This window comes from Loa loa (assembly GCF_000183805.2).
Source record: "Loa loa unplaced genomic scaffold supercont3.66, whole genome shotgun sequence".
NCBI classification, from domain to species: Eukaryota; Metazoa; Nematoda; class Chromadorea; order Rhabditida; family Onchocercidae; genus Loa; species Loa loa.
The window spans coordinates 155910-177828 of NW_018108246.1; the positions used below are offsets into that span (position 1 = coordinate 155910).

Here is a 21919-nt window from a genome sequence, read left to right on the forward strand (position 1 = left end):
ATGAATATAATTTAGTAACTCAACAAGAATTGAATTGTAATTCAGACAATAGAATTATATGCTATCATTGATGAATAAATTGTCGGGATCCGAAGAAGACATAGATGCATGCGGCTGAAAACAGAATTTCCCTAACTGAATGTTGTTAAATAGAGTGACCTAACTTCCTAGGGTTAAAGCTCATAAAGGGAGAGTTTATTTATTATAATCTATGAGGTCAAACCGATTGACCCCAAAAGATGACTTTTACAACATTTAACAAGGCATGTAAGATTATTAAAGTAATAAGAGCGGCATATATAAAAACAGTGGTTTATAAAATCGAAGGCTAATATAGTTACAGTATTATACAACGGTGTGCTTGACCTTTACAATAGGGGGGACAAGGAGTAAACAACAGCATAATTGACCTTTACAATATTTCAAAGTCGATATATTCAAAAAGTTTTTCTAAAAGTTTTTCGGTTTTTCCGACAATAATATCACACTGAAACAATAATAAGGACGAAATGAACAATACACAATAAATATTAAAGGATATTAAACGATCTTGTCATTCGTGCTGTTGAGCTGACCAATTGCCGCTTCTCTGTCGTTGAACCGTTGTCGCGCGAGCTGCCCGATTAACTAGTTGAACGAGTTGTTGGACTGAATGATTGTGGGAGCTGTCGGATCGAGTGACTGCTTAAACTTTTTGATTTGATAACCGACTGTACCAGGATGACTAATCCCAACTTCTTTTATAGTAGGAATGGTTTAACATCCCAGATACATTCCTTTAATTACCAGACTAAAGGCTCTTTACAAAATTTCTATATAAGCTTTTCTTAATCTTAATGAAACATTGTCAGTTAGTAAATATATTAAACTGTGGTTTTGAGAAGGGACCGATTTTTTGTTTTTAAGTTTTTCGATGTTAGATTTTGTATTTGATGCATTACCATGCTAAATTTAGATTTGGATTGCTACAGAAATGTTTATTGTTGCATAAGTAATCCAGCTACTCCGAGGAATCGAAAGATTGGGATTCATTATTGGTAGTGAATCTTTGTTAGGATTTCGACTAAAGGTTAGCCAACTCATTCTTAAATCAGAAAATAAGGACCGTGACGGACTTTAAATAAAATAATGAGTAAATAAATAAATAAATGGACAAGTTTGATAAACTTTGAAAATAAATCCTTATTTCTTGAAGTTGGCCAAAGTTTTCGGACAGAGATGACCCGATAGTTTCATCGGTGTTGATGTAACTCATCCACGACCATGCAAACTGGGCAATCCAATTGCACCTGTTGTTGGGTCAGTAAATTTCGGTACCACACGGTCAGTTTTAAATTTTGGTTTCGGTGAGCGAAGTTTCTTTGGTTGAATTTAGGTCTATGCTAGTTTTTTGCAGTGATCAATTCAGCAGCAAGATCATTGCTATTCTATAACTTGTATTCAATTCATTTTGAAATACTGTGTGGAGCATTTATAAAGTGCTTGAAACATATGAAATTCACCACAGCATTTTAATGTTCTCAAAACATTTATTAATGATTATTATTAAAATTCTTTTTCCCTACCTATTAACAGAAACTTCTTTATAATCAATTACCATATGAATATGTAGGATTACTTTAGCATAGAGGGAAACGGGGCTACATTTCGAAAAATATTTGCTGCGATATTGTGTAAATGTTTCATAGTGGTTGCTAGCAGTTATATTAATTCGATGATAATTTCTCTAACATCTCTCATATTCGATTTTTAATTAATTTTCTTCTGATTTTACTAAATATATATTTTTAGTTATAATGCGTTAATAAAATTTCATTCAAAAATAAACGTGTTGTTAACTTGGAGATGCTTTAAAGGAACGTCTCTTAGCATTTTATAAGTCAGTTGGTACAACTCCAAACCAATTGTCACTTAACGGTGTCTTTTTGAACTAAATAACTTAAAATTTTCTGCTATTTTTAAAAACCTGAATTTGGAATTTTATTTGTGCAAAAAAAAATCGTTGATTTTTTTTGTCGAGTGTTTTACGTGGTGGAAATTCCAGTTATGTTAGACGGGTCTTTCCGATCTCCTGGAAACTTGACAGTAGCCGTTCAATTGTTCTGATGGCACCATCACAATGGAAAGGTTTCTATTACTTAAATTTTATTTTATTTTTCAATGGAATTCATTGTGTATAAGGTAATTATGTCGTTTAAAACCCATGGAGTTTTATTTTAATTTAGCCTTTTTAGTGTTGGTATATCGAAAACTGAATTTCTCAATACATTGAGAGAAGAAATAACATCAGCAAAGACAGCATATAAAAAGCTTGATCCCGAATATACTCCAACTTTGACATACGTAGTTGTTCAAAAACGATATCATATGTTCTTTTTTGTTGAATCTATTGTGGCTGCGAAGTTTCAAGACATTAGGGAGTATCATTTTATCACCCTTAAGATTTTAGGCTAGTGCAGAAAAATTATGATTTGACTTCTTTGTTCCTTTTGTTGAATTCCCAACTGCAAGTGCTTATCTGCACACCTTATTTGTTTTTTTGCTCTTGTTTGATTTGAATTTCAGGTGCTAAGCATTCATTAGGAACACCTGTTGATACGTATGCAATCAGTTCACGGCTTTTCGACTTCGTCCTCTGCTCTCATTTTGGTTCAGTCGTAAGCGAATTCATTACTTTTAATCGTTATTAGAGGAATCTATTGCAAAATATGCCTATCAGTGTCTTTTCCTAGTTTTTTTTCTTTTTTTGTTTTTTTTGGAAGATGGGTTTCGTAACTGATGAGAGGAATATGATAGGGAACATCAAGATCAAGTTATGATCAGGTATTCTATGATTCATGGAATCTGACATCGGATGAGTAGCAGGTGACTACTTTCTTAATTTTAAACATATCTTGAATTAAAAGAATCTTGAATTAAAAGACTCTTCCAGCATCTGATCGTCGTCGCGGATGTACGAAGAGTAGAAATAAGAGACTGGAGTTTTTCTTTAAAAAAAAATTTGTGCTGGTTTTTCTTATTTTTTATTTTTTTATGATAGGAGATATGGGTTTTCCATTTTGATGGTGCTTTGATTAAAATACATTTCATTAGAAAGTTGTAGGATTTTTTGAAATTAGCTAAATAGTGGACTTCTTTCCAACATCTGACCTTTGCGTTTTGCATTTTATACCCTTTGCAAGTAATCAGTTTACCCACTCCGGTATATTATGGACATTTGATGTGCATAGTGACATTTTGCTAGTTTCATATTTCTCTTCCTAATCTATCTTTTAAACATGAAACATTACTGTTCGTTTCATTAAGTTTTTAAACGAGAACATGCGTTGGGCAAATGTAAGAGGTAACTTTCTTAACTTCCAAGAAAATTGTCCTCTTCAGAAAAAGGGCCGAAGAATTCCGAGTTATTCTGTTTCTGTTTTTAAGAATAATTAAATATTTCTGCGTCATTGCTCATTCAAGCAAAAATAATCTGAAATACCTTACTTTATCACTTAGCAATTCAGTACTTCCAAAATTTTTCAAACAGATTTGAAAGGCACTGCTTTCGATTCACAGTCCACTTTTCTCTTTCTACCGCAAGTTGAAACAAACTTCATCAAGGCGATATCTTTAACCACTTATTTAGTAATTTTTATGTAAAAGGGGAGAAAAAACAAGCTTTATTTTGGAGCTTAGAAATCCTAGTGCAATTCATCTTAAAGTTTAGGTGTGATGAATGAAATTCGTTAGAATACTTTGTGATGGTCCCGCATGTACTGTACATGATACAATTCTTACCGTCAGATAGCGTTAGCTGTAAATATGGCAACACCAAAAATGTATTTTAAGAAAAATGTGTTCCGTCTCACCAATCTCCGTATCTCACTCCATTTTTTAATGGGCTTTTTAAAATTTGCTGTTCACTTTAGAAAATTTCAGTTCCAATTAAATTAAAGAAACCCGTCCGTTGTTCAGGGACTTGTTATTCTAAAAGGGTATCGATGTTCTGAATCTGCATCACGACCTCACCAATTAAAATTTTCTGCTTAGACATTCTTCGGAACCCTTATAAATTTTAGAGTGTGGTTACGTCGTCAAAACACTTGGCTAGGACCTTAATGTAGCATTCCTTATCGTTGTTTTCTTTTAACCTTTTGTGCTTGGTCTTCATTTTTCCGGCGACAGATTTATCAACTTGAAGTTCATGTTATCTCGCATTCTACAACTTAGGTCGCTTTACCTCAGTATGATTCCTCGTTCCGAACGCAACTGGATCACCTCCACATAGTTGAGTGGGGAAGCATTCGAAACAGCGACCCAAGTCTAACGTAACTTACAAGTTAGCTAGCTACACAGTTCTATACCATGAAACTTTCGTGACAATTTTTAAACTTCGAGGAAGTTAGATTTAGAAGAGAATCAAGAGATCCGAAGGAGGCAAGCTATGCCATTCTTATATTATGTAATGTTGTTTCGACGGTATTTCATGTTATGTGTGAGTTTTAGTTGTTAATTTTATGATTAAAACTCTTTCGAAGTTCTACTCACAAAGTTTGAATTCGAAGAATTCCGATTTCTGGAATTTAAGGGATGGAGTGATCTTTTTCTACTTGCATATCCAAGCTGTAACAAAATTCACAACACTGATGACATGTAGCGAAATACAAAACGCTAAGATAATATCAACGAAGTAGTGGTAATTTAAACAAAGCAAGCAGAAGTTATAAAGTACAGGGCAACAGTAATAATATTATTTTATGGATTCGAGAAATATTTTGATGTCAAGCTATTTTCATCGGGTTTGAAGTTCTACTGATGCACGTGCGTGTTGCTGTCAACTTTACGTCGTTATTTTGGAACTTACAGAGAAGTTAGTGAACGAAAAAGTCACAAAATTTAGTGACAGTGGAATTTGTGAATTTATGATAAGTAATAACCAAAAGTGCTTTGGTGGTGTAAAACAGTAAATGCACAATAACACATCAAGCACGACAAATTCAGGATTTCGCAAAAGCATCAAAGTTAGCAAAATCCGCGAATTGATCTGTTCTTAAAGTGACTGTTGCTCCACTTTCAGCAAATGGGTCCCTAAAAAAAAAAACGGCATAGGAAAGGAATAAGAAGGGCAATTTCTTTGATTAAAAATTGTAAGGCAAGAGAAATCTATGGAATCTGTAGAAAATTATGATTTGAAGAAATCATTCCGTTGTATCCAGTAAGTATATACTTACGTGCCAGAAAATGGATCTGAATCCACAGGAGTTTTCAGTGATTTTGGTGGCGCAGGTCGTGGCGGTGGTGTTTTTACGGATGTAACGGTAGCAAGTGGAGATTTTGTGTTATTCATATCCGAGCTGAATGGGTCCTTGCCCGAAAAAGCATCAAAATTCGTGAATGATGAGTTAATCGTGCCCACAAATGGATCAGTTTCAAATCCAATGCCTGCGAAATCCACTCTCCCATTAATTTTAATTGTGAATTAGTATCAGGTGTTACATAGTGGAATAGTTATTGTAAAAATAAAAATGGGAAAGTAAAACCTGGTCGAGTGGCTGCTGCGAAAGAATCCGTCGAGATGCTAAAATCTTGATTTTCAACAACCTGAAAAAATTGTGCTAATGACCGGGTCATCGACGATTCTATCTCTGAAATCTCTTTTTTTTTCAAGTCAATCGTTCACATAATCTCTTCAAAGATGCCTCAGCAGTCTGTTGATAGGAAAAGAATCAAAAAGTTACATTAACTTTGCTTTTCTAGCTTGCAGGACAACAAACATCAGTATGATTTTCATCCTCATTTGAAACCTCCTTCTCATCTGTAAAGAAATCAATAATTACCGGAGAAATTTCCACGAGTAGAGCAAAAAGTTCATCTTTTTCTTTATTAAGTGTTTCAATATCGTTGCTTTCTATTAATTGAGTAAGACGTTCTGCTGCTTTCTTTAATTTCTCACTTTCATTTTCAATGCGTTTTGTTATCTCTTCAGTGTTTGCACATCTCCTTTCAAACTGAAAATGAAATTCAAATAAAAGAAACAGAGATGCATTGATCCCTAAAAATACACTCTGAACATCTCTAGAAAGTAAATCGAACATTTAGGAACTAAATCTCAACAATGAACACATCTTTGCAACTAAATTTGCAAAGAAAGCTTTCAATACGCAAATCAAAGCTACCAAATTTTGGTAGGTATCAAAGTTTTTGGTAGGTACCAAATTTTGGTATCGAAACTACCAAATTCCAGCAAATCAAAGCTACCAAAAATACCAAATCTTGCTCGAAAGAATAGAAAATATGAGAGCAAAATCTATTCGGGAAATAGTTTTAAAAGCAACAATATAATTATCAAAAAATAAGACAAACTTTCGTAAGCTCCAACGCTGCTTTTTCGATAGAAGCATTATGTTGTGAAAGTGTAACAAACAACGTTTTCTTTTCTTCTTCCAAAGAATGAACTTCTCGTTGCACATTTATCAGTTCTTCATTTGCCTGAAAAAACAGAAAAATAAAATTAGTGGCGTGTGGAGGGCAGACATCTCCAACAAAATTACAAGCGCCGATATTTTGTGATAAAACAAATTGGGAAAAGTTCATATTCGTTGCTAAGTACTGGGAAAAATAATGATTTATCTTCTGACTCATCAAGAATCATTCATCTACAATAGTTGTTAAAAACAATCATCTCTCGTAGGAACCCTACACGATATTCTTTCTTACTCCAACCAAACGTTGACTCTAACTGTCTAATGGAGAAATACGGAACTGGAAAGCAAAAAATCGATGTTTTCTATTTTCATAGCAAACACCTGAACTTGGCAAGACTAACAGTTTTATTTGCTCCATTTTGAGTGCTTTGCGAATGAAGTTCGCCAAGCCTCTTCTCCTCCTCCTTAACTTTTTCTCTGGATTGTTCTACACTTCGTCCCAGTTGCGCAATCTGTGAATCGAGTGCTTCAAGTCGCTTTTCTGCTTCACCTTTCTGTTTTTCCAATTGTGTTACCGTATTTTGTAGTGTTGTTAGTTCAATCTGAAGCCGAAAGATCTAGAATATTTTACAACGTTCCATTTTCCCTTCCCCATTCAATTTAAAAGTATGTCCAAACATCTCGCCACTGAAACCTCTGACATGAAACAGCTAAACTCCACACGTACATAGTAATGTGCATACAACTTTCTAATAACTCTAGTTGTATGGGATTAACAAAATCGTATCTCTTAGTATAATGGAATAAATACCTTAAAGAGAGATCTCACAAAAATGAAACCAATACTAACACAGTTCCACAAACATTAGCTGAATTGACTTCCAACTAAAAACCTTTAAATTTTTGATCTCGCTGTTCTTCACAGTCATGTCAGCTTCAAGTTGAACGATTTCTTGATCAGCCTCTCGGCGATCCAGAATTAGCTTTTCAACTTCGCGCAATAATGTATCCAGTTCCTCGTCTCCGGTTGGTGCTGTACTCTGCAACAGTTTAAAATACTTTTATCGCATTATTACAGATAAGTTGAATTCACAAATGTAACTTTTTTTATGAGTGGAATCACTAAGGAGGAACTTCTTTACTACTCTCTGAGAGACACACTCTTTGATTGCGACATCAAAGGTTAAAAAATAAGTTCCATCAGTGACAAAAATCAAGCGAACTAATTTTGAAGAGACAGCAACCAATGTTGAAAAAAACTCTAGGAAATGAGCTACCATAGTATATCCGCTAGTTACACTGGCTGTAGGGGCTTCAAGTGTTCGAAAAGAAGGTGGTACCAAATTCCGCGGCAATGCAAACGGTACCGGTCTTCCTTGTTTATGATTTTCAATCAGGTACATGCTAAAAAGAGTTTCCATTAAATTTACAACATATATGCATTTGAAAAATTTAAAGACTTTCCTGGACTTCTTTGAATTAGCAAATTAAAAATCACATCAAAGAAAACTGCTCCAAATTCAGCATCCCATTCTTCTTCAGATCCACAAGCGACCAAAGCAACGCCAATGTATTCTGCTCTATACCGGTTGCAAGTAAAATATCACGAACATCTGCACCCGAAACAAATCCATCCTGGTCACTATCCGCCTGCAATGCCCAAATAAAATAATGTAAAACGCGAACTTCGTAAAGGTAAAAACTGCAACAAAAAAAATACAAACAGCTGCAAGGAAGGCCAAATTAATAGAATAGAGTTCGAATCGAAACAACAACGGTTGAAATTAAGCACTAAAAACTGAAGCACTGGAAATGAAACCAGAAGTACTTTCAGATACTGAGGAGAAATGTTCATGTTATATTTTGAAATGCAAAAAGTACCTGCTGAAAACTAGCTTCATAACAACTTGAATGCACTGGCCATGCTGCAGCAGGTGATAATGGAAGTGATGCAGGCTGCAACGAAGAATAAAAATTACAAATGATTCATTTACAAATTTTGAATCTGAAAGCTTTTTAAAGGAACAAACTAACAAAAAGGATTGGCATGGTAACGCTTGTTGGCTGGACGCTTTGTGACCGCACTCTTTCCGATCCTAATGTTCCCTGTTCAGAACTTTCTAAGGATACTACTGAGCCAGTTCTTTGACGACCACTGCTCCATTCTGAAAAACCCGAAAATTAAAAGCATTCAATAATAATTGTTCATGAATTCAAGCAATGGTAGTGTTAACATAAATTGTTTTGATATCGAAAGAATCTTACGAGGCGCTGGAACCGGAGGAATACTAGAGGAGAACTGTACAAGTTCACGTTTTGTTGGGTGAATTAGAGATGGTGGCAGAATACTTGGTACTGGTTCTCCTTGCAGGGCACAATAAACCAGATGTAGTGCAACAGACATTTCAATGCGATCAAGCTTGCCATCCTGGGAAGAAATTGAAACAAGCATAATTTTAAAACACTCGTTGTATATTTTAGTTGTAGAATGAGAATATGATAATGGAGGGCAAACTGATAGAGATGAGAAGTCTTCAGTGTGATTGCATCCCAAAAAATCACTTCCTCCAGAATCGTTAATTAACGATTTAATGAAATTGCCAGTAGAAACTTGATTTAATGAATCCTTCCTCACTTTACCGAGCTGCATATCAGTGAGATACTACGGCAAGTCAAGTGCAACCAATGATGTAAATGTTGGAAGAATACCAATTTAGCCATAATATAATCATTGGTTAACCTTATCCATGTCTGCTAGCTCCCATATCCTTGCTAATGATGTACTTGGAAGTCCTGAATTTAATAGCACAGGACGTACCTGAAAATAACTCAAACAGTAAAGGAAATACAGGGTGGAATTTTGTATGGAAATTGACAAAGAAGACTAACACATTCCGTATCATTAATTTTCAGTACCATTAGGTAAATTGTATATATCAGTACAAGGCGAGCCATAAATTTATATAACAAAAAACAGAAAAAGCAAAAAAATACGAAATAAAAAATAAGGACAATAAAAAAAGTAAGGACAAAAAGAAAAGAAACTGAAAAAAGACGAAACAAACAAAAAAAACAAAACGAAATTAACTTTGGCAAATCAAATAACGTTGCTACAATATAGCAACTTATATCGAGAAGTGCACCGTGCAATCAGATAAACGCCGAATCTTTTCAGAGAGGACGTAAATTTGTGCACATCATCAGATGTTCTGTAATAAGTTATACTAATATCTGCATGATCTTTCTACCAAGTAAATATGCATCACCTTACATGACCTCTCTGCCAAGTAAATATGCATCACCTTATTACCGGATACTTTCCCTTCAACTGGATTCAAACCATCAAAGATTGATTCGTATTTCACTTGATCCGTTGGACTGATTGCCCAGCTCTCATTAAGACTAGCTGATATGGCACCGAAATTAGGTATAGATGGCGTAGCAGATCTCGATGCAAAGGATGGAGGTTCTAATTTAAGCAGTAAAGAATTCCATGAGATGGGCTGTCCTTGCTGAGAAGCTGCCACTAACTTGAAAGCAATAAAAGCGCCGGTTTTATCCAAGTAACCTTTTCGACTGTAATCAGCCAATTCCCAGATCTGAATAAAAATAAAAGAAATATTTTCCATTTTTGAGCTTCACGGTTACTGTTTCGGGAGGACTTTAAAATTCAATTTAAAAATGATATCAGAGCCTTTACTAAGTTCTGTTATCTCAATTACCAGGCAACTATCAGCTCTTGGCGTTCCTTAACAATCTTTATAACAGGGAACTGTTAATGCAGTGGTCGTGATTTTTCAATGATTCAGAAAATAAATACCTGGCCCAGAGTTGTAACATTCAAGTTGGATCGTTTCAAAAATGCTGCCGCTTCTTGTGCAGGCACCACATCCTTCCCTCTCATATTCATCTGAAATATTAGAATTCAATTACTACTTGAAATATGAAATAAAAAATACTATCATCTTGAAACTAATCAGTACGAGACATTTTTAAATGATTGAGGATGATTAATTGCACGATACAAATCAAAGCGAATTTTCGGAAAAAATCTCACAATGTTAACCATCGAATCATCTTATTCTGAACATCTGCTAATCAATGTCAGACTCTATGTTGGAACCTTATAATCAACTGAAAATTAAGACAAACTTCTTTGTACAAATTTTCATAAATATAAGTATACGGTTGTGAGATCGTAGATGTTGAGATATTCATAGCTCAGTGCTTGGATAGACTGAGACAAATTTGTTTGAAGTACCTGAAAAACAATTACTTTAGAAAAGCAATTACTCCAGTACGATACTTTTGCTTTCTGCAGTATCTTTTTAGCTCTTCTATGAATATCTTGGAAATTCCTAAAAACATTTGGTTCATACTCGATCTAATAACCATTAATAATCTTTATAAGTGACCTTTACTGAATGATACGTACACTTCACTTCAAAGCACGAGTCAAAGCAAGAGCAAGAGCCAAGGCAAATATACCCACCCAACACCCGCCCTGCCCAATTATGCCACCACCAACCCGTCATCCCACTTTTAAGAATAAGCGTGTTGCATTTCCGTTGCATGCCTTTCATTCCCGTTATTCAAAATCGGTTAGTCAATGTACGGTTGGCGAGATGTTGTGTGAGTGTAGTGAATTCCGGTTATTTGTTTCACTTCGATTTCTTACACTTGTAACATATTTTGACACAATTATTGGGAAGAGATGAAGAATATCCGGCGAATCTACATGTTTGAGCTTTTTGGGGAGAGGAGAATAATTTGGCTGTTAAGTATCTAGCTACTGGATCGACCTGTTATTATCTACCTCTATGCTCCCTTAATTAAAGAAATAGAGATTCACTCCTGTACGACTTCTTAAGCTTCTCTTTCCAAGTTTCAGAGCGCAAAATTTCTTCATAAAAACACAAAATCCTATTGATAGGAATATAAAAAAGAAAAACTAATAAACGCTTGAAGGTTTTGATCAGTAGCAGAAAGCTTGCATAATAATATGTGAATGCCATTTCAGACAGAAATTGCATGTAATATGAAGAATATTATGTGTGTTGCGTGGATGGCATCGTGCACTTAGGCTTGTACCGCACATACACAGTGTTAACTACACCTCGCTTCATGCAGTACAGTCAGAATAGACGGAAACGAAGAATAGCTTGTCAACGACATGTAGAGATATCATATGTTGACGTGTTCGTTACCAAAAATGGTATCCTTACGTGCATTTCCTTACACTGCAACGCCAGCTACGATTTATGCGTATCGTATTATGCGTGCGTAAGGAGTGCAGCGGTAAAGGCTGAATGTCTTCTGACGTTTCACTACGTCTGAGGCAGATGTAGTGAAACGTATTTTTATAAGTTTATTTATTGTTGGAAGCACTGCTCATAATTGTATACGTTAATTGTATGTAAGGTTGTGGCTTACATATATAACACACAGAAATATGCAGCTGACGTACGAAGTGACATTTATTCCTTTAACTTTCATCCCTACTCGATATTTTATGATTCTTATGATTTGGACAAGATTAATAACATGTTATTTGACCTAAAGTATTGTCTTTTTCTGGTTCACGTCTATTCAGCAAAATAGAAGGGTAAACTTTTTTGTTAGAATGTTGAAATATGAACTGAAAAACTGTGAACAAAATGACATCTAATCGCCATGTTTTGAAACTTTTTATTTTTAAAATAAATTTCAAATTATTGACATGACGAAACAAAGTTAGCAGTTTGTGGCTTCCGACAATTTTTCTAGATCTGTATTTTGCTGTTTCTATAGGTGACAGAGTTGCTAATATACCAGCGTAACAACACTAGCGAGAATGGTAATATTATGCTGAAACTTCTGGATATGTGCACACATGCATATACTTGCGCAATAAAACGGTACTTTTATCAAAATGGTAATGTTGAGAAATAATATTTAACGTTGTCCTTTTCATTATTAACAAAGTATTCAGTTGTTTCGAAATATTTTCACCTGATTTCTTATTACCGACTTAATGTCGCATGCGCCTTCGATCTCCACTGTTGACCATTCATTTTCGGTCCATGCAAACGCTATGTTGCATTCCTGTTTAAAAAGATTTAGCATGTAGGCGGCATATTCATATTTAGGAGAAGATATAAAAGGATCAAGTTCCTCAGAGAGAATTCAAGGCCAAGAGTTAAAGGCCATTGGGGTTTCCAGGTTCTGGAATTAGAAAAGTTACCAAATGAACTACTGACAAACCTTGCAGAAACAAGGAAGAAATCTATCAGTTCTTATTTTCACTTCTAAGAACTTATACGATATCAAATAACCTGATGTTGCGTTATTGGAGTTTCCAACTTGCAAGTTTTCAAACTGCTTAATGCTACTGTCTGGAATAAGCGAACATTTAAAATCCAGAAGTGCGTATCAATTATGGACTGCTATTTTCGTTGCCATGTAATCTGTATGAAAAGATGAAGGCATAAAAAATTGAAAGGAGAAAAGTATATTTCGATTGATACGCACATTTTTATTGCATAGGCTCCTTGCATTGGTTTGGAAAAAGTTGTAAGTGGCATAGTACTTTTCCGCTTGTCTATTATAAGTTCGTACAACCGTTGCTTTTAATGACTGACCTGAAATTCACAGTAGTAGAAAAGTCTCCCAAATTGGCATTTCAGATAAACGTTAAACTTCCACACCTGGTATTGGTATCCACCAGTTGGTTTCAGAATTAGGCAGTTTTGAATTCGTATACAGCGTTCCCGATCTGTATAGTATTTGCTGAAATGATTTTATAGATAGTGACAGAGTAAAAGTTGAACTAATTTATTATGATTATTCCAAAGCAGCAGTGCATAGATCCAGTACAAATCATTGGTTATACTTTATGTAACATCAGTAGTCAAATCAAGCGTAAACTATAGTTTAACTGTCTTCTTCAACTGGTCCCTTAGGTCAGTGTCCTTTATCTGCGTGGCTTCCAGATCAAAGTATCCCAAAGTCAAAACGGGACTTTTTATGGTATTTCATAATCGAATTTGGCATGTTTATATATAAGGCAAACAAATAGATGTATATAAGTAGAACAGTCAGTAATCCTTCCAAAAGAGCCTGGCTTAAAAGACACGTGAAAAGACATCATGAATTGTTTGGGTAGTAATATAAAGCTTGATTCGTCGAAGAGCTATAGAGCAATCTGTTACTATTTTATCAGAATATAATTCATCCTCCTAGCAGCCATCAAATTAATCATTTGCTACTGAAGTTACTAGCAAAGCGTTTCTAATTTCGAATTATCCTACAGTTTCGTATCAGTTCCATCATAAGCATAAGCAGAAACAGTATCTTTATTGAGGATATCTGCAGAAGGCAACAACCAATATATGCGTCATCAGCAGAAGTTATTGCTATTATTTATATCAGATATAACATCAAAACCTGCTGCTGTTCGATATTGAATAATGTATTTGATATTTTCCTTCTAAGAATTAAGAGAATTGGATTTTCTTGAAGCGTACTAAGCAAATTAAACTAGCACGGAAGTAATGAAAAACAGTCGAGAGACACAATTTTGGAAATACCTGTAATGTGTTATCGTTATCAGGCACGGGAACTTTCCTATTCAGAAGTTTTCCGATCGCTTGTTCGATAATAAATAAGCAAATTAGAGGAAATAAGGATAACCACATCATATGACAATATCGGTTTTTATTTTGAATCAGAAAACTGCAGTTTGGAAAAAAGTAGAGAGCTACCAGCTAAAAAAATTTGTTGGAATGAAATAAGCGGCTTTCATCTTTAATTTTTGTTTCCCAAACTTCTAGTTGTAGGCCAAGAAAAACATGATGATATTTGTTTATTGCGAATTATTCTACTACAAATTCGATCTGCAGATGAAAATAGTTGTGAAATACAATGAAGTCTCAAAATCAATAAAATGCCTAGCCAACTGTTAGCTGGCTAATTTCGATTTGCTGTAATCCCTAGGATCTTCATATAATTTTGAGAGTTCACGAAGTTTCTTTCTGATGTAGACTCTCCTTCATTGTAGAAATTTTTGTCTTCTTAATACATAATGTGCTTTTGACACGCACAATGAAGTGAGCAAAGTACTCAAGGAGAGATAGAAACAAGAAAAGTAGCAAATTTATCGAATGAATGGGAAGTTAATTACAAAGAGATTTCAATTAACACATTTGTTTCAAAGCAACACTAATTAGTTCTACGAAGCGCTAATTAGCAGTCATGATTACAGAGGCCGAATTCTTGAGATGATTACCAAAAGCAACTTTCTATTCAAATTTGTATAGATCCTCATTCGCGAGGGATCTTTGCTGATATGTCAGCATTACAGGAGGAAGTAAAGGTTCGATTATTGTTCTCACTACTATCAGTGTTTCTACTAGTTTCGATTATTGTTCTCATTTCGAGGGAGGTCAGCCAAGATTCCCTCCAGAGAATTAAAGAAGTCAACAATAGGCCAAGTCTTTTTCCTTAAGGAATAGTGATCCTCATATTCTCTGTTACTGCGCTAAATCCGCTTGCTTGATTTGCCACTTTAAAAGCACTTCCACTCCATATATTAACCATAACGTACGGAGACAACATTTCTGAGTTGTTAATTTAGTGATCCAAAGATTTTCCACTGAAGATTTAATTTAAAAGCAAACATTCCGAAGAAGACAGTCAGGAAATTTCTGTTTTCATTGCAAAAGCAGCGCTAAATATGCTAACAAAACGTCAAATCAAAATTCATTTATTATATGACTTTCAGTTAAAAATTGTGCAAACAAAGAGACAGAGAGGGAAAGAGCGAGATATAATAAATCGAAAAAGACGACAGCATTCATCAAATATTCGATAATTACAAATATAACGCTCAGCGTAAAAAAAAGAAACCAGTTCCTTTGTGAGAAATTTCCAAGCTTTAGTGCTATATTCTGAACTAATTAACCGATAGTGTCCACTCATGAGGTTCAGTAACTAAGACCGAGAAATTAGAATTCAATTTTTGTCATATTTGCACTGAGGGGAACACGATAAGAATGTCGGAGAACTTCCTGTTCATAAGGAAGCATCGTGAATGCTGATAAGATCAGTGTACCATTGTTTATCCAAGCAAAAGAATAAAAAGCAAAAAAGCAAACAAAGATTATATGAAATAAAGCAAACTACAGAAATAGCAATTGGAAAATCTTTAGTAGCAGGATCAAAACGATAACACGTCTAGATCATAATGACATAACGATGCAAGTGGCAGTCAGTTAACGGATGAAGTAAAGCAATTTCTCTCATTTAAATACATCAATTGCTTGGCCTAGCAGTACAACTAGTACATTATAAAATAGAAGACACAGTAGAGATAAGAAGCTATCAATTCAACTTAGATTAAGCATTACACGGAAGTTAGGAGTCAGCAAAAAATTTTTGGCAGCCAAAAAACCGCAAGTTAGAAAGCTATCCCCGCCATCTATATGAAAATAAAACGAGAATAATTTCATGCATTATTTGTTAAAAAGTTATTTGATAAATGCAATAACTAGCCGACACATAATGTAGTAATTAATCAAGTGAAAAACAAATACTTCTATGACTCCAATAATAAAGAACAATTATAGGACGAACCTTTACTTCTTATGAGCAATTTGTTATCCTTTGAAATTAAATGGTTCAACAATCAACTACTTTGTTAAATTCCATTATATGTATTTTGCAGATTCAAAATTTTGACAAGTTAGAAAATCGAAGACCAAACACAACATTCTTTTTACTCTTCTAGTCAGTGGAAGTCTATTTCATATAAGCTTTTAATATGCAATAAACATATTATCCTTAGAGGAAAACATGCTGTACTGAAGGATTGCAGAGTGTGAAATAAATGAGCAATGGTAGCCAAGTTAAATTTGAACACCGAAAAGTTTAGCTCTAATCTGTTCGCTTTTATCCCTAAATTATAACTTCTAAATAACCAGAAAACTGACACTTCCACTATGTTGAAAAAAAAAATCACTCTAACTTTCCCATGGGAAATTCTTCTCAAGAAAAAGTTAAAGAGATTTTAGCGTTGAAATATTGAAAAGAAAGTTTTGCTGCCGTTGTAATGAATCTGCTTTAGCGCATCTGGATACCGCTCACTTCTAGATCGCCACCAATTTGAAGACCATTAATTTCATGAGGATCCACACGATGAGCGTATGTTGCATATCGTTCGCTGTTGATAAATATCTGGAAATTTTAGAAATAATGCAGCTATTTCGCTAAATTCCACTATATTTATTTTGCAGATTCAAAATTTTGACAAGCTGAAAAACTAAAGATCAAACACGACATTTTTTTTATCCTTCTAATTAGTGCAACAATATTTCACATAATCTTTTAATATGCGATAAACATATCTATTCTTGTTAACCAATCGATTAATTAACTTCGTTAGTGATTTCAATGGTAGTATTAATTATAAATAAAAAATGGAACCTGGAAGGCGTACTCCTCATTTTTGATTTCTAAATCAAAGCCGATTCCTTTTTCGAGAATCATTTTTCCTTCACGTTCTTCGTTACCCCACTCACCAGCAATCAGCGAATTACGAACTATTGCCTATAATTTGTACCATTTCACTTCTTATATCTGAGTATGGCAAATGGAGATGCAGAGCAGTGGTCGACCAAAGAGGAAATGGTCTCAGAATTAAAATTTTTTTTTATAAGAAATTTGCGTGGAAATTTGAAGGCTGAAAAAAACTTAGAATTTTTCATTGTTCAACCCTTACTTTCATGTTTTTTTTCGATCTCGAAAAGCTTCAAAATTTATGGAAATGTACAATCACGAAAACTTCAATCTTTCTATTACTAGGAATCAGCTGATCATCTCCGGCTGTTACACTATTTTGTTTTGCAGAAAAGAAGAAATCAAACCAATCAAACAACGCCTAAGAGAAAGGCAGGAACAAATACTTTGATTTCCGACATGTAAACATGTTCAATTTCCCACTCTTTATTTTCACTAGATTTTGGCAAAGTACATGCCTCGCCATGAGGAAATACAAACAGACCTTTTCATCGAATCGAGGATTGAAGTGAAGTGCAATATCACCATTTTTCTTCAATAGATTGATATGGAATCGTTTCCCTTTCTTTTCTGGTGTTGCAAAGATAAGCAACGATTTGCCTGGCACCAAACCTTCTCCACTTAATCCACTTTCGTATGGAACTGGCTGTAATAGTAAGATTTCCAACAAATCTTAAAAGCAAAATAAATTCGTCAGTGGATAACCTTTGTAAATATGAGAACGCATTTAAAAAAGTGGTATAAAACTCAATACACTATTACTCATTGGTTACGAACCAACAAGAGATTTTAAATAATAAAATCTCATTTCTACTGCCTAAAGCAACTACGAAATCAGATGAATAGAGGATAACGGCAGACACATTCGCCTATTTTTGTAACTTTTAAGGAAAAACTTGAAAGCATAAGGACTTGAAAGACCAATCATACTTTGCTTACATCTCTGGAGTCCATAAAAAGCTCGGACTTCAAGTCTATTGAAAAATTTTTTGGAGAAAAAAAATAGGGAAAGAGATTAAAAAAAAGAAGAGGAGCACTTACATAATATTTGCCTCCCCAGTGAATGTATGTAACGAGTACATCACCATCAATCGAGAAATGTGTTACTGAGGACAGCGGGACACGATGCTCATACTCTTTCACTTCCTTCTGCAAAATAGAGTGTGCTTGTGAAGGCTAAAATTTAACTTTCTTATTAGAACTCCTCCCTGACAAGCATTCTCGTCCCTCTCTTTTCTGTCTCTCAGTTCATCAGACATCGTTCAATTTAAGGGGAGATTTATAGTGAAGACAGCGGGAGGTGATAATTCATATTCTTTCATTTCCTTCTGCAAAATGAAAGCACTGTGCTTCCGGAATTTGTAGTAATAACCATCAAAGAAAAGAAAATATATCATTTGTTTGGGGATCGTTTCATACAAGAACTAATATAATTTCAAAAGTTCTGAATAACTTATTCGAATACTTTTCTCATCTATATAATAAGGCTGAACTAGTCCACGGTAGTTACCGAAAGTTTATGTGATGCTTTCATCCATAATCAAAGTTAGTGAGGCGATGTACCAAAAACAAATGAAATCTTTTGATTAATTGTGTAGACAACTTCTGGTCACTTACCGCACTAACACTTTATTATTACATTAGTCAATTTCCTCTATTTCTTACGTGAATTGCTCATTTCGATTTATTATATTTTGTAACTTAATTTGAGAGTGCTATAATTCTTATTTCATATCCTGTAAGATGCAAAACAGATCGGTAATGGTGTGAATAAAACACTTAGTAGGCTTCAACAGAAATTTTTTAAACCAAGTTGATGACTTTTGAAGAGAAAATTTTCAAGCTGAGTTAGTATTTTCAAGAAATTCAATTCCATTTCCATACGTGGTCACTGTCTTATAATAACTGTTGAACATTCAGTTACCTGGTCGACATAAATTGTATATTTACTGTCATGCGCACGAATTCGAATATCAATATCATCGCCCTTCTTGTAAGGATTGCTTTTTCTTTCTTCCTTGCCCCACTCACCTTTGCTGAATGTGTTGAACACAATCTATAAAACAAAGCCATCAGCACTAACCCTAATGCAGGACAAAATGCCAATTTAGAATGGGTCATCACTCTGTGTCATCATTTAAGCAAATGCAGTCACTGTTGTACAACTTTACACTTCTGCTACCAGAATGATATCATTTTTCCATAAACATTTTACTTCAAGTCTGAAACCAAAACAGAGTGTACTATTTTCCAAGTGGGTTCCCTCCTTTTTCACATCCGATACCATTCAGTTCGATGAATACCTTCAATGCCTTCAATGCCATGTCCAAACTTTCAAAATCTTTTCCTCTGGTTTTAAATAAAAAGATGACAAGCCATCATGATCATCATTAGTATAATAATATCATATATCAAGGAACCACCAACCTTCCCCTCATCAAAGCGCACGGATATATGCAACGGAACGTCATTGCCGCTAAAATCCGCTGAAGTATTGTGTAAATTTACCGTGAATCTGCAAAATTATTTGTTTTACATGAATAAAAAATGAAGTCAAAGAAATGTATTTTGATAATTATTATAAAATCATACGGTAGACTTTCTGGCTCATTAAAAGAATAGTAGTAAGTAATGAATAAAGGAAATCTAAGACAGAATTAGGTTCCCAGATATTGAACTGTCTAATTTAATTTATCTGCCACAAACGGAATCGCTTCATGTAGTTAAAGATTTTTTTATTGTGGATTAAAGATTATGCTACACATGAAAGGATAGATGAAAAATCAATCTGTTGCACAAGAACTAGTATGAAATGAAAAATATGATGTTATGCGAATGTATTGCTTTTCTGTGGTTGCAATCATTTCGGATATTTTATATGCCTAATCTAGGAATCAAACTAGCGGCTGTTATTTATTCGATTAAACTCGAATACCACAATCGTGCAAGCACCTTGCAGTTTGAGTGACCTCCAAAAATTGTCAATTGTCTCAATATGTATCCAACAGGAAGTTCCGTAAATTAGTTCAAGGGTAATAATGGTTAACATTCGGACGCATTTCCTTCGGATTGTATAACTGCTCGAGATACACGCACTAGTGGCATTCGTACTTATTCATATGAATTGCTTTGTAGGCAAATAAATAAAATCTGAGTTTTTGAAAGAAGATGAAAGAAAATGAAGTGGTATATACAATATACGAAAAATACATTGCAAGACTTCGTTATGACTGGAAAAACTCAACTGATCACTGCACAGGTGGCAAATTTGAGGTACACAAAACTCAGAATACAACGATATATTATACGATTCTTGGAGAGAACACGTTTCTGTCACTAATATTAACAAAGACGAAAACGATGGAATACCTGACGGAATCTTCTGCCGTTTTGCCCTTTACCAAAAGCGTTTGTCCGGGGTCAAATGTCTCGGTCAGTTTGCTTCGGTATGGCACCGGCTGAAAAGCGAGGATTCGAATTTCAAAAATTTGGAAATATTCGCAAAAGCTAACTACTAAGCATAAAGTTATCAAACAGAAAATTAATATTTGTTTAAAATGCCAGTTTGTAAAAGAAAAGATATTGTTTAATTGAAAAATTGAGTAAACTATAATGAAATGACATGGGATAAGGGAATATCAGTTGTCATAGAAGATCCAATAGGAACTAAGACGTGGGAATTCCTGAACAATCAAAAAGTCCTCAAATGCGCCAAAAAGATACCGACAGTAGAGGATTTCTGTCCTCATTCAATAAATTATTTCAATAATAAGATTTCATTCACGTTGTCCACTTTCCTTTTTCATCTCCTTTTTCCCTCATCCACGAACCAAAACTTTCCAAATTATTCAGTAGAATCTAATACTGGAAATGAAACAAAGCCTGGACATCCCCATATATAACTTACAATGCAATTAAGCATCATTCGATTATGATGGTCTTCTAGAAGACTAATAAGTTATGACGGAAATATGACCTAAAAGAAGGAAGTAAAAACATTTAAATGAAATAACTTTTTAATGAATCTGCTTTACAAGGTAATCGCAAAGAATAGATGTCAACAAATCATAGTATTCATTTCAACAACAAATAAAGTAATTAGGCTTATTAGCATTAGCATGCTTAAGCAAGTACCATAAGCGGTACTCAACTTCCAAAGTTCATAAAGCGGGAAGCACGCCGGCATAATATGATTTTCGAGTCTGAGCCAAAGAATGTTCGATTTCCCTCGCATAGCTATCCAGTCATAGATCCTCTTGAATGGAGGAAAGCGAGAGCATTTATCTCATTCAAGCAGATTTTTTAATTTGTTTTTTGAAATTGTAAAGCTCTTTCCTAAATTTACTTAATGATATTTCACGACAAACTTCTAGCTACGGAAATGGATTTGTGAAATTACATGGAAAAGACTGCCCACAATTAGCTTCTTGATTTCATATTAACCAATTCAAAGATGTCCTCTGTATAGAATGTAGAAATAGCTCTTAGTATGTTACCCAATTAAACAACCGTTGAATCGCAAATCGAATCTCAGTTATAATGAAATCTTTGACTCAAATTTTGAGAAGCGACTGCCAACACAAATTTTAGATTATGAATTAGTAATGGTAGCCAAAATCTAAAACATTTAGATATCTGCAGTATAAAGGTAGCATTTTGCTTTTCTTTTTATTTTTAAATCACTCACCTATAAAGTAAGTGTCAGATAAGAAGACTTACGTAATTCGTTTCATATTCATTGGCCATAATTTCAATTTGCTACAAATGAGTGACGGTGCAGCTGAAAAATAATTTAAATTCAAAGAAGAAACCAAGATATTATAATTCGGAAATTGCTAGCGATCAGCAAAAATTCGATTCGAATGCAAAAAAGAAGAGTGAAATAATGGCAAAGGGACCATAGAATTAGATGCAAACATGCTAAAGGAGAATACTAGTGTGTATATTTCTTACTAATT

General features: G+C 34.4%; 4 protein-coding genes across 4 annotated transcripts; 1 reads left to right on the plus strand and 3 right to left on the minus strand.

Moving 5' to 3' along the window:
* Positions 1 to 4890: 4890 nt before the first annotated feature.
* Positions 4891 to 10319, minus strand: LOAG_01791 (EF hand family protein; the record flags this gene model as incomplete). The annotated part of the gene is made up of 15 exons (XM_020445845.1): positions 4891 to 5070; positions 5214 to 5424; positions 5523 to 5583; positions 5820 to 5990; positions 6346 to 6471; positions 6809 to 7009; positions 7301 to 7447; positions 7685 to 7811; positions 7906 to 8057; positions 8289 to 8363; positions 8442 to 8572; positions 8673 to 8835; positions 9148 to 9225; positions 9710 to 10006; positions 10228 to 10319. Coding segments are annotated over 15 exons (2123 nt in total), but the record flags the coding sequence as incomplete, so codon positions are not given.
* A 512-nt stretch (positions 10320 to 10831) lies between these two features.
* Positions 10832 to 12338, plus strand: LOAG_01792 (hypothetical protein; the record flags this gene model as incomplete). The annotated part of the gene is made up of 3 exons (XM_003137330.1): positions 10832 to 11039; positions 11491 to 11705; positions 12198 to 12338. 3 exons carry the CDS (start codon positions 10832 to 10834, stop codon positions 12336 to 12338), a joined length of 564 nt encoding a protein of 187 aa, XP_003137378.1.
* Positions 12129 to 14158, minus strand: LOAG_01793 (hypothetical protein). The gene is made up of 5 exons (XM_020445846.1): positions 13976 to 14158; positions 13094 to 13175; positions 12918 to 13027; positions 12722 to 12781; positions 12129 to 12491 (listed from the first exon to the last, which is right to left on the minus strand). Exons 1-5 carry the CDS (start codon positions 14084 to 14086, stop codon positions 12375 to 12377), a joined length of 480 nt encoding a protein of 159 aa, XP_020303740.1. The 5' UTR covers positions 14087 to 14158; the 3' UTR covers positions 12129 to 12374.
* A 2159-nt stretch (positions 14159 to 16317) lies between these two features.
* On the minus strand, positions 16318 to 21747 carry LOAG_01794 (beta-galactoside-binding lectin). Its single transcript, XM_020445847.1, has 8 exons — positions 21681 to 21747; positions 20331 to 20419; positions 19389 to 19476; positions 18886 to 19017; positions 18003 to 18110; positions 17446 to 17607; positions 16869 to 16991; positions 16318 to 16619 (listed from the first exon to the last, which is right to left on the minus strand). Exons 1-8 carry the CDS (start codon positions 21705 to 21707, stop codon positions 16506 to 16508), a joined length of 843 nt encoding a protein of 280 aa, XP_020303741.1. The 5' UTR covers positions 21708 to 21747; the 3' UTR covers positions 16318 to 16505.
* Between the last annotated feature and the right edge of the window lie 172 nt (positions 21748 to 21919).